We start from the raw sequence: 15,682 nt of genomic DNA on the forward strand, positions 1-15,682 counted from the left end.
GTTTCGTTAAGTTTTTTACTTGACCAAAACTCTAAAATTGTTTCTGTATTAATTTTACAATTATTTAGGCTAAAGGAATATAGTATTGAAATTATTCAAAAACTTTTAGTTTAGAAAATAAAGTTTCGTTAAGTTTTTTAAAATTTCAAAATTTAGAAATTTCTTTTAATTTTAAATCAAAATTATGCAATTTAAATGAATATAGAAAAATTTTATTTTAAATATGTTTTGTTTTAAAAATAAAGTTTCGTTAAGTTTTTTAATTGACCAAAAATTTTAAATTTTTCCTGGTTTAAATTTACAATTATTTAGGCTAAACGAATGTAGTATTAAAATTATTCAAATCTTTTTAGTTTAGAAAATAAAGTTTCGTTAAGTTTTTTAAAATTTCAAAATTTAGAAATTTCTTTTAATTTTAAATCAAAATTATGCAATTTAAATGAATATAGAAAAATTTTATTTTAAATATGTTTTGTTTTAAAAATAAAGTTTCGTTAAGTTTTTTAATTGACCAAAAATTTTAAATTTTTCCTGGTTTAAATTTACAATTATTTAGGCTAAACGAATGTAGTATTAAAATTATTCAAATCTTTTTAGTTTAGAAAATAAAGTTTCGTTAAGTTTTTTTTTTAAAGTTTTTTTTAAAATTTCAAAATTTAGAAATTTCTTTTAATTTTAATTCAAAATTATGCAATTTAAATGAATATAGAAAAATGTTGATTTAAAAATTTTTAGTTTTAAAAATAAAGTTTCGTTAAGTTTTTTAATTGACTAAAAATTTTAAATTATTTCTTGTTTAAATTTACAATAATTTAGGCTAAACGAATATAGTATTGAAATTATTCAAAAACTTTTGGTTTAGAAAATAAAGTTTCGTTAAGTTTTTTAATTGACCAAAAATCTACAATTTTTCCTGGTTTCAATTTATAATTATTTAAGTTAAGATAATGTAGTATTAAAATTATTCAAATCCTTTTGGTTTAGAAAATAAAGTTTCGTTAAGTTTTTTAAAAAACCCAAAATTTATAATTTCTCTTGGTTTCACTTAAATATTATTTAAGCTAAATGAATTTATTATTGTAACGATTCAAATATTTACGATTTAAAAAATAATGTTTCGTTAAGTTTTTTAATTGAACAAAATTTTAAAATATTTGTTAAATATTACAACATCTTTATTTTGTATCATATTACCAAAAAATCTAACAAAGATTTCATTTTAATTTGTTAAGTATTAAACAAAATAATCTTAAATTACCTTGTCCACTAGACCATATTAACGCGTATAATAATAGATTTTCCTTTAAGTAATTTAAACTGATCATATATCTAGGCTTTTGTTCAAATTCAACTAGTTCTTGTATAAATTATTACATCAAAAACCGCAAAAATGAAAAGCAACATTAAAAACTAAAAATTAAAATGTAAGAAAATGTGACAAGACACCAACAATCCAACAGAAATATAAGAAAAACAACAACATCAAAATGCAAGAGGAAACCTTTAAAAACAAACCTAAAAGAAATACATACACTGAAACCCATGACTCAAACCAACATTCACACAAGGGGGGGAGAAAACCACTCTCTTTTTGACGGCTCTCCTGTTTTGTTGGCACTCTTTTTTATTTATACCTTTTTTTAACATGTTTCCGTACAGAAAAATGCATTACTGGGTTTGTTTACATGTGTTGTTGTTGTTGCTGTTGCTGTTTGCATTTAGGTGAGTTTTTTTTTCTTCTTGCATTTGTCAGCCTTTGAGTGTTGAGTTTTTTGTTAACCAGGTTGTAAGGTTTTTTTTATTAAAAAAGAAGTGTGTGAGAATATTTTTTCTACTTTTTTTTAATAAATATAATGATTTTATTTATTTAACGTATATTTTATTTGTAATTCTATGTTGAAAGTTAAAAAGAAACCAACAAAATGTTGTTATAAAAAAAAATCATGAGACATTCCAAAACCATGACGCTGTGACGCATGCGCAACAGCATGAAAAGTGTAATGGCAACAACAATAACTACAAATACCTTATTTTAAGCCGATTGTATTGAAAAAAAAAGTGTAAAGTTGTGTGTGTTAGCTTGCCAAGCCTGGATAAAGTTAAAGAAAGATGGCTTTTCTGTTCTTTCTGTTTCTGTTTTTTTTTATGAAAACCTAAAAGCCATCTTGATGATCATGAAGTTCTTTTGCTCTACGGCAAAAAAAAAACAAAAGAAATATTTATGTTTACTAAAGTTTTTTGTTGGTATTTTTTTTGTAGAAAAGAAACCAGTTTTTAGAAAAAATACGTTAAATTAAAATATAAAACAAATTCTTGGTACAAAAAGAGTTTAAAGAAGGTAAGTGAGCGAGAGGAAGAAACTGAAAACAGTAAGGCTTAAAATTATAGAAAAAAATAAAAAAGCAAGAAAAAATTAGTATTAAAATAATTAAAATCCTTTTTGTTTAGAAAATAAAGATTCGTTAAGTTTTTTAAATGTAAAAATTTTAAAAAATTGTCTTGATTTATATACAGATTTATTTAAACTAAACGAATTTAATATCAAAATCATTAAATTTTATTTGGGTTAAGAAAATAAAGTTTCGTTAAGTTTTTTAGATTTTATAAATTTCGAAATTTCTTTTGATTTTAAATCAAAATAATTAAATTTAAATGAATATAGCAGAACTTTGTTTTAAAAATGTTTAGTTTAGAAAATAAAGTTTCGTTAAGTTTTTTAAATTTCTAAAATTTCGAAATTTCTTTTGATTCTAAATCAAAATTATTCAATTTAAATAAATTTAGTAAAATTTTGTTTTAAAAATGTTTAGTTTTAAAAATAAAGTTTCGTTAAGTTTTTTAATTGTCCAAAAATTAAAATTTTTTCCTGGTTTCAATTTAAAATTATTTAAGCTAAACGAATGTAGCATTAAAATTATTCAAAACCTTTTGGTTTAGAAAATAAAGTTTCGTTAAGTTTTTTAAATTTTCAAAATTTAGAAATTTTTTTTAATTTTAAATAAAAATTATGCAATTTAAATGAATATAGCAGAATTTTGTTTTAAAAATGTTTAGTTTTAATTTTTAAATTCAAAATTTTTTCTGCTTTCAATTTACTAGTATTTAGGCTAAACGAATGTAGTATTAAAATGTTTAAAGTCGTTTAGGTTTAGAAAATAAAGTTTCGTTAAGTTTTTTAATTGACCAAAAATTAAAAAATTTTCTTGGTTTCAATTAACTATTATTTAAGCTAAACGAATGTCGTATACAAATTATTCAAATCCTTTAGGTTTAGAAAATAAAGTTTCGTTAAGTTTTTTTAAATTTTCAAAATTTCGAAATTTCTTTTGATTTTAAATCAAAATTATTCAATTTAAATAAATATACTAAAATGTGGATTTAAAAATGTTTAGTTTTAAAAATAAAGTTTTTTAATTGATCAAAAATCTAAATTTTTTTCTTTTTTCAATTTACAATTAATTAAGCTAAACGAATGTAGTATTGAAATTATTCAAATCCTTTAGGTTTAGAAAATAAAGTTTCGTTAAGTTTTTTTAAATTTTCAAAATTTCGAAATTTCTTTTGATTTTAAATCAAAATTATTCAATTTAAATGAATTTAGTAAAATTTTGTTTTAAAAATGTTTAGTTTAGAAAATAAAGTTTCGTTAAGTTTTTTAAATTTCTAAAATTTCGAAATTTCTTTTGATTCTAAATCAAAATTATTCAATTTAAATAAATTTAGTAAAATTTTGTTTTAAAAATGTTTAGTTTTAAAAATAAAGTTTCGTTAAGTTTTTTAATTGTCCAAAAATTAAAATTTTTTCCTGGTTTCAATTTAAAATTATTTAAGCTAAACGAATGTAGCATTAAAATTATTCAAAACCTTTTGGTTTAGAAAATAAAGTTTCGTTAAGTTTTTTAAAAAACCCAAAATTTAAAATTTTTCTTGCATTTAATTTACAATTATTTAAGCTAAAATAATGCAGTATTAAAATTATTCAAATCCTCTTGGTTTAGAAAATAAAGTTTCGTTAAGTTTTTTAAAAAACCAAAAATTTTAAATTTTATTTGCTTTTAATTTACAATTATTTAAGCTAAACGAATGTAGTATTGAAATTATTCATAACCTTTTGGTTTAGAAAATAAAGTTTCGTTAAGTTTTTTAAATTTTCAAAATTTCGAAATTTCTTTTGATTTTAAATCAAAATTATGCAATTTAAATGAATTTAGTAAAATTTTGTTTTAAACATGTTTAGTTTTAAAAATAAAGTTTCGTTAAGTTTTTAAATTATCCAAAAATTTAAAATTTTTCCTGGTTTCAGTTAACTTTTATTTAAGCTAAACGAATATCGTATTGAAATTATTCAAATCCTTTTGGTTTAGAAAATAAAGTTTCGTTAAGTTTTTAAAAAAACCAAAATGTAAAATTTTTCTTGGTTTCAATTTACAATTATTTAAGCTAAAAAAATGTAGTATTGAAATTATTCAAAACCTTTTGGTTTAGAAAATATAGTTTCGTTAAGTTTTTTAAATTTTCAAAATTTCGAAATTTCTTTGCTTTAAACTTTTAACAGTCTCTGCTTTATTTTTCCCCGCCACTATTAATAGCATCATGTAACATAAAAAGGGGGAAATGTTTTAGCAGAAAACAATTGTATTTTTTCTCTGACTTTAATGATTTTGTGCTAAATTCTTGGCAAGAAAAAGGAACAATTTAATAAAAACAGAAACAAAAAGATGACAAAAAAAGCCAGTAACAACTATAAAATGACAATAATTTCAGTGGTCTTCCGCCATAAACTAAAAGTTATCTACAACAATTAATCTAGATTAAAGGGAACATGGAAATAAAAACCCAAAATTAATTGTTTCATAGTTCATGTTCAAGAAAAAAAAAATAACTTCAAATTTTAGTTAAAATAAATATTGAAGGAAAATAAGTATGAAATAAATATAAACAAGAATTAATACCATATTCCTAAACAATTTATAGATTTAAACAAGGGGGTTAGATTCAAATTTGGCGCCTTAATTCAAAATCATGTTAGTTACAGTTTGTAATATTTAAAGAATAAAAACCATCAACCTTATTATATTGTATAAAAATTTATAAATTATTTACAAAAGAAAATCATATTAAAAAGAAAAACCCTTAAACCAAGAAAAAATTTTAGCCAAAAATTTAATATTAAATTAAATTGAGCTTACTTTCTCATGGAGCCCCAACGACGATTGGCTAAACTGTCTGGATTTCTGGAAAAAAGAAAAATATTCATATTCAGCACAAATAAAATTAAATATTTTAAAAGATTCAGCTACGTAAAACTCTTAAACAAAAAGAGAGGCGAATTATAAAAATATATGTACAAAAAAAAATAAGAGATATGTAAATGTAAACAGGAAAAAACTCTCTTGTAATAAATATACCGTAAAAGCACTTAAAATTCAACCAAACAAAATGTAAACAAATAATTTTCTCTCTTGTAATAAATATACCGCAATGAGGTCTACAAATTATAATTGCAAAACAAAAAAGGGCTGGTAATATTTTGCAAATTAAAATTAAATTAATACAATGAAACCTATTGATTTTAATTGCAATTATTATAAAAAATTTTAATAGTAAAACAAAAATTATGTCATGGTTGTTTGCTTATATCTCAGCCATTTGTGTGGCGATTTTCTCGAAACCGAACCCGAACTATAGCGGATATATTGATGAATCATTTATATTAGTTATTTGGAGGCATCGGAAAGTTGATTTCGAAATACAGAACGAGGTAGAACAAAGCTCAATTAATGGTAAATGTTTCATTTGATTTTGTTCATAATCAAATGTCGCGTTCCGTTACCTAAATCATCGTTTGTTATCAGTACTCCGTGATTGTTCTAATAAAGTGGCTGACAATTTTAATTCAAATCAAAATTTAGTGGCTTTAACTAAAATACAACTTAACCAATCTAAAAATCACACTAAACATTTTATTTAAATATTCAAAGTGTGTCCCGTTCGCGATCGTCAGTGTATCTGGCATAAATCCATGATCTTGATCTTGACAACAATTGAGAGCTACATTATGCGATTTTAATTTTAAAACAATTTCTTTTGAATGTCGAGTTTGGTATTATGTCCATAATGTGGACACGTTTCAAAATAAAAAGCTGTTATACGCAAAAGTTGCTATAGAAAAAACTGTTATACACAATTTTTTCTATAGACAGAACTGTTATACAAAAATGTTTCTACAGAAAAAAACAAATATTTTTCTATAGAAAAAACTGTTAACAGAAATTTGTTATACACCAACTTTTATGTAGAAAAAAACTGTTATACATAAGTTTTTCTACAGGAAAAATTGTTATACACGACTGGTTCTATAGAAAAAACTGTTATACACACATTTTTCTATAGAAAAACTGTTATACACAATTTTTTATATAGAAAAAAACTGTAATACAAATATTTTTCTATAGAAAAAACTGTTATACACAATTTTTTAATAGAAAAAACTGTTATACTTAAATGTTTCTATAGAAAAAACTGTTATACAAACATTTTTATATAGAAAAAAAACTGTTATACAAATAGTTTTCTATAGAAAAAACTGTTATACTTAAATGTTTCTATAAAAAAACTGTTATACATAAATGTTTCTATAGAAAAAACTGTTATACATTAATGTTTATATAGAAAAAACTGTTATACACAAATGTTTCTATAGAAAAACTGTTATACACAATTTTTTCTATACACAGAACTGTTATACAAAACTGTTTCTGTATAAAAAAACTGTTATAAAAATATTTTTCTATAGAAAAAACTGATATACTTAAATGTTTCTATAGAAAAAACTGTTATACTTAAATGTTTCTATAGAAAAAACTGTTATACATAAATGTTTATATAGAAAAAACTGTTATACAAACATTTTTATATAGAAAAAAACTGTTATACAAATAGTTTTCTATAGAAAAAACTGTTATACAAAATTTTTTAATAGAAAAAACTGTTATACTTAAATGTTTCTATAGAAAAAACTGTTATACATTAATGTTTATATAGAAAAAACTTTTATACACAAATGTTTCTGTAGAAAAAACTGTTATACACACATTTTTCTATAGAAAAACTGTTATACACAATTTTTTCTATACACAGAACTGTTATACAGAACTGTTTCTGTATAAAAAAAACTGTTATACGCAATTTTTTAATAGAAAAAACTGTTACACTTAAATGTTTCTATAGAAAAAACTGTTATACCATAATGTTTATACAGAAAAAACTGTTATACATAAATGTTTCTATAGAAAAAACTGTTATACATACATTTTTCTATAGGAAAAACTGTTATACAAACATTTTTATATAGAAAAAAACTGTTATACAAATATTTTTCTGTAGAAAAAACTGTTTTACGCAATTTTTTAATAGAAAAAACTGTTATACTTAAATGTTTCTATAGAAAAACTGTTATACATAAATGTTTCTATAGAAAAAACTGTTATACCTTAATGTTTATATAGAAAAAACTGTTATACTTAAATGTTTCTATAGAAAAAACTGTTATACATTAATGTTTATATAGAAAAACTGTTATACACAAATGTTTCTATAGAAAAAACTGTTATACATACATTTTTCAATAGGAAAAACTGTTATACAAACATTTTTCTATAGAAAAAACTGTTATACACATTTTTTTAATAGAAAAAACTGTTACACTTAAATGTTTCTATAGAAAAAAATGTTATACACACTTTTTTCTATAGTAAAAACTGTTATACAAACATTTTTATTTTTATATAGAAAAAAACTGTTAAACACAAAATTTTCTATAAAAAAAAAAGTTATAGACACAATTTTCTAAAGAAAAGAACTGTTATACACACATTTTTCTATAGATAAAGATGTAATTTTTCTGTGATTTTTCCTGCCATTTAAAAATTCTAATAATTTCTTATTATATTTTTATTAAATTTTTCAAATTTGCTGCTAAAAATCTTAATTTCAATTACATTTGCTTTAAATTTAGCAATTTGCATATTTCAAGCTAGTGGCAACTCGGCTCAATGTTTATTTTATAAACAACGGTAATTTTTGTGGAGAGTTTTTAAGAGCGAGTTGCCAACTAAAGAGCATGAAATACCTTGAACTCGGGACAAGAGATAGATTTATGCAGAAAATAAACAAATAAATAAATCTCAGGCAAATGGAGGCAAACGAAAAGCAAATAACAAAAAAATTGGAAACAAAAAACTGACTCATGGTTAAAAAAGAGGTATTAAAGCCAACAGTCAGCCAGCAGTCAGGGTAGTTGGGTCAAGCTACTACTTTTTTTTATTTTGTTATTAATGATTTTGTGTTTTATGTTTTAAAAACAAAACAAAGTAATAATAAAAAAAAAATTGAAATGTTAAACCGCAAAACCGGTTTGAGAACCGAAAGCAGAACAAAAATCAGCAAAAATATGACATAAAAGTGTATAAGAAAATGCAATTTTAGCTTAAAAGATAAATGAAATAAAATAAAGTTCAAATTTATATAAAAGTAATAAAAAAAATAACACAACAACATATAAAGGCAATGACAGGAATAATAATGGAGGGGAGATATGAAGAGAGTGTGTAAATAAATGACAAGCTTAAACACAGGTTTAAATGTTAAACCTTAAAAAAAAATGACGTCAATATTGACGTTTAGCAAAACACAAATAATAAAACAATTAAGAATTCTAAGAAATTAAGTTAAATGGAAAAAAATAACAATAATTGTTAAATAAAAACAATAAAGCAAATAATTATTGGAAAATGTGAAGCAAATTGAAAAATTAGCAAAACTTACTTGGTGGGCGTACGTCTGAGACTCATACGTGCCCAATTATCGCGTGGTATAAAGTTTAAATCATCATCATCACTAAAGCGAGGTAAAATGAAATGAAATGAAAAGAAAAAACGAAACGAAACATTACAAGAATTAATTAATTAATTTATTGATAGCTGGTAAAATGAAACTTACTGTTGCGGCGTGGAGTTGTTACCGCCATGCGGTGCCAAATCCAGTTCTATGCCAGAACTGCCATTTAAGTTACTATTGCCATCATTGGTGGACAGAGAATGATCAACATGATCATGTGCGGAATGTATGCTAACTAATTCATTTTCACCATAACCCTCAAAGGATTCGCCATCGGATAAGGAAGAACATTGTGATTTGCCGGGTTCTGGAAAACAATACATATTAAGATTTTAACAAGATTTTGACAGATAACGGTACAAATTTTGACAAATAGAAAATGTCTCTCTTTTTAATTTATTTTCTTAAATTTTACTTTATAAATCTTACCAGTACTTGAGGGTGGACTGGAAGGTGTCGAGCAGCTATCACCGGAATCATTTGTGGCATATAAGTAATTTGTATTGGGTTTGTTGTTGTTGTTGTTGCTCTTAATACTGGGCATGGGTGCCATATTGCAGACTTAAGATTAAGGGAATTTTGGCAGTAAAAATATTGTATAGGAATGCTGGAAAGAAAAAAAAATATATTAACAAATAAGTAAATGTTTTGTTTGTAAACTAAAAATTTGGTAAATTATTTAAAAAAAAATTTGGAAATTTAAAAATTTTTTTTTTACAAAAATTTTTGTTTCTAAAAAAATTTGGCGGACATTTTTTTTTCACCATAAAATATTTTAAATTATATCTGAAAGTATAGTTTGATGAAGATTATATAAGATTCGGCACAGCCGATTATAGCTTTCTTTATCGCTATTATTTTTGTTTTATTTTATTTATAATTCATTAATTTATAATAAAATCTTAACATTTAATGCTTTAAGTCAGCTTAAATCATAATTTTAGTAACAGAATTCCTTAAAAAGAAACTAACACGATTTTACCCTGTCTACATCTGACAATATAAACATTGCTACTGTCTGGCATCTTTACACACATACATACCAGCAATAGCAACCCTGTTTTAAAGCCAGAGTTGTTTATTATGTAGGGTAAGCAATAAAAACTCTGATAACCGGTTATGTGTCACTTATTTTTATGGCCTTGTGGTTATTTTTATATTATTTTATGCAAATTTCAAAGAACTTTCCTTTTCTTTGTAAGCAAAAAACACTTGTTTTTATATTTTTGCTTTAAATTTAAAATGTTTCATGTCAAAATAATTAAATTCCGCAACTCTTTTCCGCTTTCAGTTTTTTTTGTTTTATTTATTATTTTTCTTTTTTTTTGTTTGTAACTTAACACGCTATTTACTTTTAAAGCTAAGTAATTTGTTTACCTTTTTAATAAAACAATTTATACAAGAATTTCATATAAAATTCAACAGGTTGCTTGCTGTTTATTTTTTTTTTTGATTGTTTGGTTTTCCTTTATATGATAAATGCAATTTAAACAAAAAGTGTAATAAAACCGGTAGGTAGTTTTTTTTTTTTTAAATAAATTACCATTTTTATTATTGTAACCAGACTACAATGAAGTTAAGTGTAAATGACTTTTAAAATATCATTCATACAAATCTTAATACAAATAATAATTACCTGTCAGTTTTTATTTTTATTTTCATTTAGAAATTGTTATATGAGAAAGGGGATCATGTTGTATTTTGTTATGTTTTCTAGCTTTTGGTGTCAAGGATAAATATAAAAGAAAGTTGATTTTCGATAAATGTCGAAAACCATTGTAATTATTTATTTGTGTTAGCATTTATTTGTGATAACCTACATTTGTTGGGGGGGAATTTACTTGACCCATTATTATATAAAAAGAAATTGTAAACAGGCATGTTTTGTAAGGTTAAATAGAAAAAATTACACATTCTTAAGAAGAGATTGGGCGGTCAGAGATAAAACGAATTCAATTATGTAGGTGACAACAGTAGGGAGAGGATTTGATTTTTTTCTAATATTTTATTATTGGAATTTAACAGCTTTAGTTTATATTTATGTTAGACATAATTAAACAAAAGTTTTACCTATTTAAAAATTAATCAGTTATTTAGCTGAAGCTAAATATTGACAGCTTAATGCAGAGGTGTCATATTTTGACGTTTAGTTAAACAGTATTTAAAAAATATTTATATATTATATTAATAATTTATTATGGCTATAAAAATCAAATTCCACAGTCAAATCTTTACGACTATTTAAAAACAGACAAACTCGGTCCATAAACAGTCAAGATATCAGTTCAAATCTGAAACCGAGTTCTTTAACCAAAAATTCAGATTTTTTTTAGATTTTTCACAAAAAACTTTTTTTTTTCACCAAAAAACCGGATTTTAATCAAAAACCTTTGCAAAATCTTTTTTTTTCACTACATAACCCAGTTACCACCTCGCGAAACAATTTTCACCTTTAAAGTTGTTTTTTAACTTAATTCACCACAGAACAAGTTTTTCACCACAAAATGTATTTTTCACCACAAAACTGGATTTTACTAAAAAAAATTTATTTTTACCACAATCCTATTTTTTGACACAAATTTAGTTTTTTTAGTACAAATTAGTTTTCCACCACAAAACTTGCTTTTCACAATAAAACAGTTTTTCACCACAAAGCCAATTGTTCAAGTTTTTCCCTCTGAAACATGTTTTTCACAAAACAATTTGTTTCCTTTACCAAAAATTAAACTAAATGTTCATCTCAAATTATTTTTTCACCACAATAAACATTTTTCACCTCGAGACAAGCTTTTCACCACAAAACTAGATTTTCACCATAAAATATATTCACAGAATTAGTCCACCGCAAATCCAGTTTTTCAACATAAAAATTTGTTTTTCACCACAAAATTAATTTCCACCACAAAATTTGTTTTTCACCACAAAATTGGGTTTTCACCACAAAATTGGTTTTTCACCACAAAACTAGTTTTTCACCATAAATCTAATTTTTCACCACAAAATAAATTTTTCACCACAAAACCAGTGTTTCACAAAAAAAAATAAAATTTTCTCCACAGATTTAGTCCACGTATCTAGTTTTTCACCACAAATCCGGTATTTCACCATAAAATTAGTTTTCCCACCACAAAATTAATTTTTAACCGGAAAACTAGTTTTTCTCCACAAATTTTGTTTTTCACCACGAAACTCGATTTTCACCATGAAACTAGATTTTCACCACAAAACTTGGTTTTCACCACAAAACCAGTTTTTTATAAAAAAAATAGATTTTCTCTACAGAATTAGTCCACGGATCTACGCAAAACTAGTTTTTCAGCACAAAATTAATTATTAACCACAAAACTAGTTTTTCACCACAAAATTAGTTTTTCACCACAAAACTAGTTTTTCACCATAAATCGAATTTTTCACCAAAAAACTAGTTTTTCACCATAATTCGAATTTTTCACCACAAAACTAGTTTTTCACCACAAAATTAGATTTTCACCACAAATAAATTTTTTCACCACGAAACTAGATTTTCACCATAAAACCAGTTTTTATAAAAAAAAACTAGATTTTCTCCACAGAATTAGTCCACGTATCTACTTTTTCGCAAATCCAGTTTATCACCACAAAATTAATTGTTAATCGCAAAACTAGTTTTTCACCACAAAATTGGTTTTTCACCACAAAACTAGTTTTTCACCACACATCTAGTTTTTCACCACAAAATTACTTTTTCACCACAAAATTACTTTTTCACCACAAAATTAGTTTTTCACCACAAAAGTTGGTTTTCACCACAAAACCAGTTTTTTACAAAAAAAAAAAATAGGTTTTCTCCTCAGAAAGTGTCTACGTAACTACTTTTCACCACAAAATTAATTGTTAACCACAAAACTAGTTTTTCACCACAAAATTAGTTTTTCACCACAAAAATAGATTTTCACCACAAAACCAGTTTTTTCTCTAAAAAAAAAAAACTAGTTATGTGATGAAAACCTGCTTCCTTAAGTTTATAAAGACCAACGATTGAATCTGAAATATAACGTTATAAGAACCATCTATTAAACTTTATAAAGACCTACTATTGAAGCTAAAATTGCACTTTATAAAGACCTACGATTGGACTTTATAAAAACCAACGATTGGACTTTATAAAGACCTACGATTGGACTTTAGAAAGACATACGATTGGACTTTATAAAGTCCTACGATTGGATTTTAGAAAGACCTACGATTGGACTTTATAAAGACCAACGATTGCACTTTATAAAGACCAACGATTGGACTTTATAAAGACCAACGATTGGACTTTATAAAGACCAACGATTGGACTTTATAAAGACCGACGATTGCACTTTATAAAGTCCTACGATTGGACTTTAGAAAGACCTACGATTGGACTTTATAAAGACCAACGATTGGACTTTATAAAGACCATCGTTTGGACTTTAGAAAGACCTACGATTGGACTTTAGAAAGACCAACGATTGGACTTTATAAAGACCAACGATTGGACTTTATAAAGACCTACGATTGGACTTTAGAAAGACCAACGATTGGACTTTATAAAGACCTACGATTGGACTTGATAAAGACCTACGATTGAAGCTAAAATTTTACTACAAAAGACCTACGAATGAAGCTGAAATTGACTTTATAAAGACCTTAAATTGCAGCTGAAATTGAACATTATAAAGACCTGTGATTGGACTTTATAAAGACCTACAATTGAAGCTAAAGTTGAACTTTATAAAGAAATGTAATTGGACTTTATAAAGACCTACGATTGAAGCTGAAATTGACTTTATAAAGACCTTAAATTGCAGCTGAAATTGAACATTATAAAGACCTTAAATTGCAGCTGAAATTGAACATTATAAAGACCTGTGATTGGACTTTATAAAGACCTACAATTGAAGCTAAAATTGACTTTATAAATTTTCGATTAAACTTGATAAAGACCTACGATTGAAGCTAAAATTTAACTACAAAAGACCTTTGATTGAAGTTGCAATTAAACTAAAAGGTCTTCCAATAGGGATTTTCTTAATTTTTCTTCCAACAAAGTAAAAAGACTTATGTATTTTTCAATGTTAACTAACAGGTCTCCATGCTAAGATTGCAATTTATTTGGCTGCTTTTATTCAAACAAGTTTTGGGCATTTTGCTTTATATTTCACTAAAAACTAATCTAATTTCCTTTAAAAAAAAACATATTTCAAACCTTTATTTTTTTCTTTGGATTTTGTCTGTAAATTTTTGCACTTGAAATCTAATATTTTTGTTTGTTTGCAACATGTGCATGATTTATCAATCAACAAAATCTCTGGCGGCCGCACAGAAAAATCCAGATTTTTCATTAATTCCAACACATGTTATCTATACAGCGGGCGTTAAGAACCAGAAGAAACTAGAAAAACAGCAGGTAGCTAATAAACAATGACAAGTCCCTGTCTAGAAAAAAGGCCCTCAAAAATTAAGGGTGTAACAACAAAAAAATGTTTGTTAACACCCTAAAAGAAAATTTAAAAAAAAACAACAAACATCCATTAAAATTCTAATCATTTTTTTGTAAGATTTCTTAACAATATTTTTTCCAATTAAAAATCTATTGAAATCTTTACAGTTTTATCATTTAATATTTGTTTTAATAAAACAAAATTTATAATTTAAAACCACATGTTGTTAAAGGTCTACAACGGCAGACACTTAACAAAATCTATTACACACTTCAACTTTAAAAACGACTGGGGAGTGGAAAGGAGAAACAGACACCATACAGTAGACAATCATTAAAAATAAAAAACCAAACTTGCATAATATTTTATAGTCGTTCGTACCACCGGTATACATAATAATTTAAATACTTCTTTACTTGCCTGGCATAATAATCAATCATCGTAGTCAATGTATAAACAGAAAAAACACATTTTATTTAATGATTAAATTATGAAATTCACGTTTCCAGCGCTGGCCATTAATGGTAAATTGTCTTTTATGCCGGCTATGGCTGACCGGCCACCTGAAGATATTGTTTTTTTTTGGTTGTTGTTTTATTGAAAAGAAGAATTATGTTATAAGAATTATTTTTTTATTATTTTTATTTTGTTTTAAGTTTGTTTACCAATTAAAGAGGTCATTGATATTTTAATTTAACAAAAGTTATGAGTAATTTATACTGAAAGAAATTATGTTAATTAAACGGGGAATTCAAAAAGCCAAGATTAAATGACAGCTAAACTTTGTGGGTCTACTCAGATGAGTCTACATGCCTGATATCGAAGCTTACATGGCTCCAATATGACTGTCATAAGTCGGCTCTCGCACGATCTTACGGTTATGTGTTCATGTTCATGCTCTAAAAAATTCTGAAATTTAAATAGCTTTATTTAAAGTAGAAAAATTGTCTCTTAAATCTTAAATGTTTACATGGTAGCTGTTTAACAGATGTGCGTGCGAGGAGATTGAACCTTCCTGCTAATAACTTTTACCGTAGTTGTCATGATGAGAACAACTTATCTGTCATTTCCCTACTCTATCGAGTACTTAGACTACCAGTCCATTTCTGCACGATCTGATAAATCTATTGTGGATGAATGTTAGGAAAAAGGATTCGTCATCGAGTTAGTTCCGTATCGAACCACACCTAATTGAAACCCTTAAATTTTTACAAAGGAACCAGTTTATGGAACCAAGTGAGCTGGCTATCATTGGCTGAAATTAAACTTTATAAAGTCCTACGATTGGACTGTATAAAGACCTACGATTGAAGCTGAAATTGAGCTTTAAAAGA

At 25.0% G+C, this 15,682-nt stretch overlaps 1 protein-coding gene across 4 annotated transcripts in view; it reads right to left on the minus strand.

Annotated features, from left to right (window-relative positions):
- The window catches only part of nuf (rab11 family-interacting protein nuf), a 140,028-nt gene that overhangs the window by 93,966 nt on the left and 30,380 nt on the right, over positions 1–15,682 (minus strand). For 2 of the 4 annotated variants that reach the window (XM_065502773.1, XM_065502775.1), the window contains exons 2-5: positions 9,328–9,505; positions 9,001–9,205; positions 8,827–8,898; positions 5,190–5,234 (exon numbers count right to left, since the gene is read on the minus strand). In XM_065502773.1, coding sequence (XP_065358845.1) covers positions 5,190–5,234; positions 8,827–8,898; positions 9,001–9,205; positions 9,328–9,451 — 446 coding nt within the window. In that variant the 5' untranslated portion in view covers positions 9,452–9,505. The remainder of the gene's footprint in view (positions 1–5,189; positions 5,235–8,826; positions 8,899–9,000; positions 9,206–9,327; positions 9,506–15,682) is intronic. The other 2 variants (XM_065502776.1, XM_065502777.1) reach the window with 1 other exon arrangement.

The sequence above is a fragment of the Calliphora vicina genome, chromosome 3, assembly GCF_958450345.1.
Source record: "Calliphora vicina chromosome 3, idCalVici1.1, whole genome shotgun sequence".
Taxonomy (NCBI): domain Eukaryota; kingdom Metazoa; phylum Arthropoda; class Insecta; order Diptera; family Calliphoridae; genus Calliphora; species Calliphora vicina.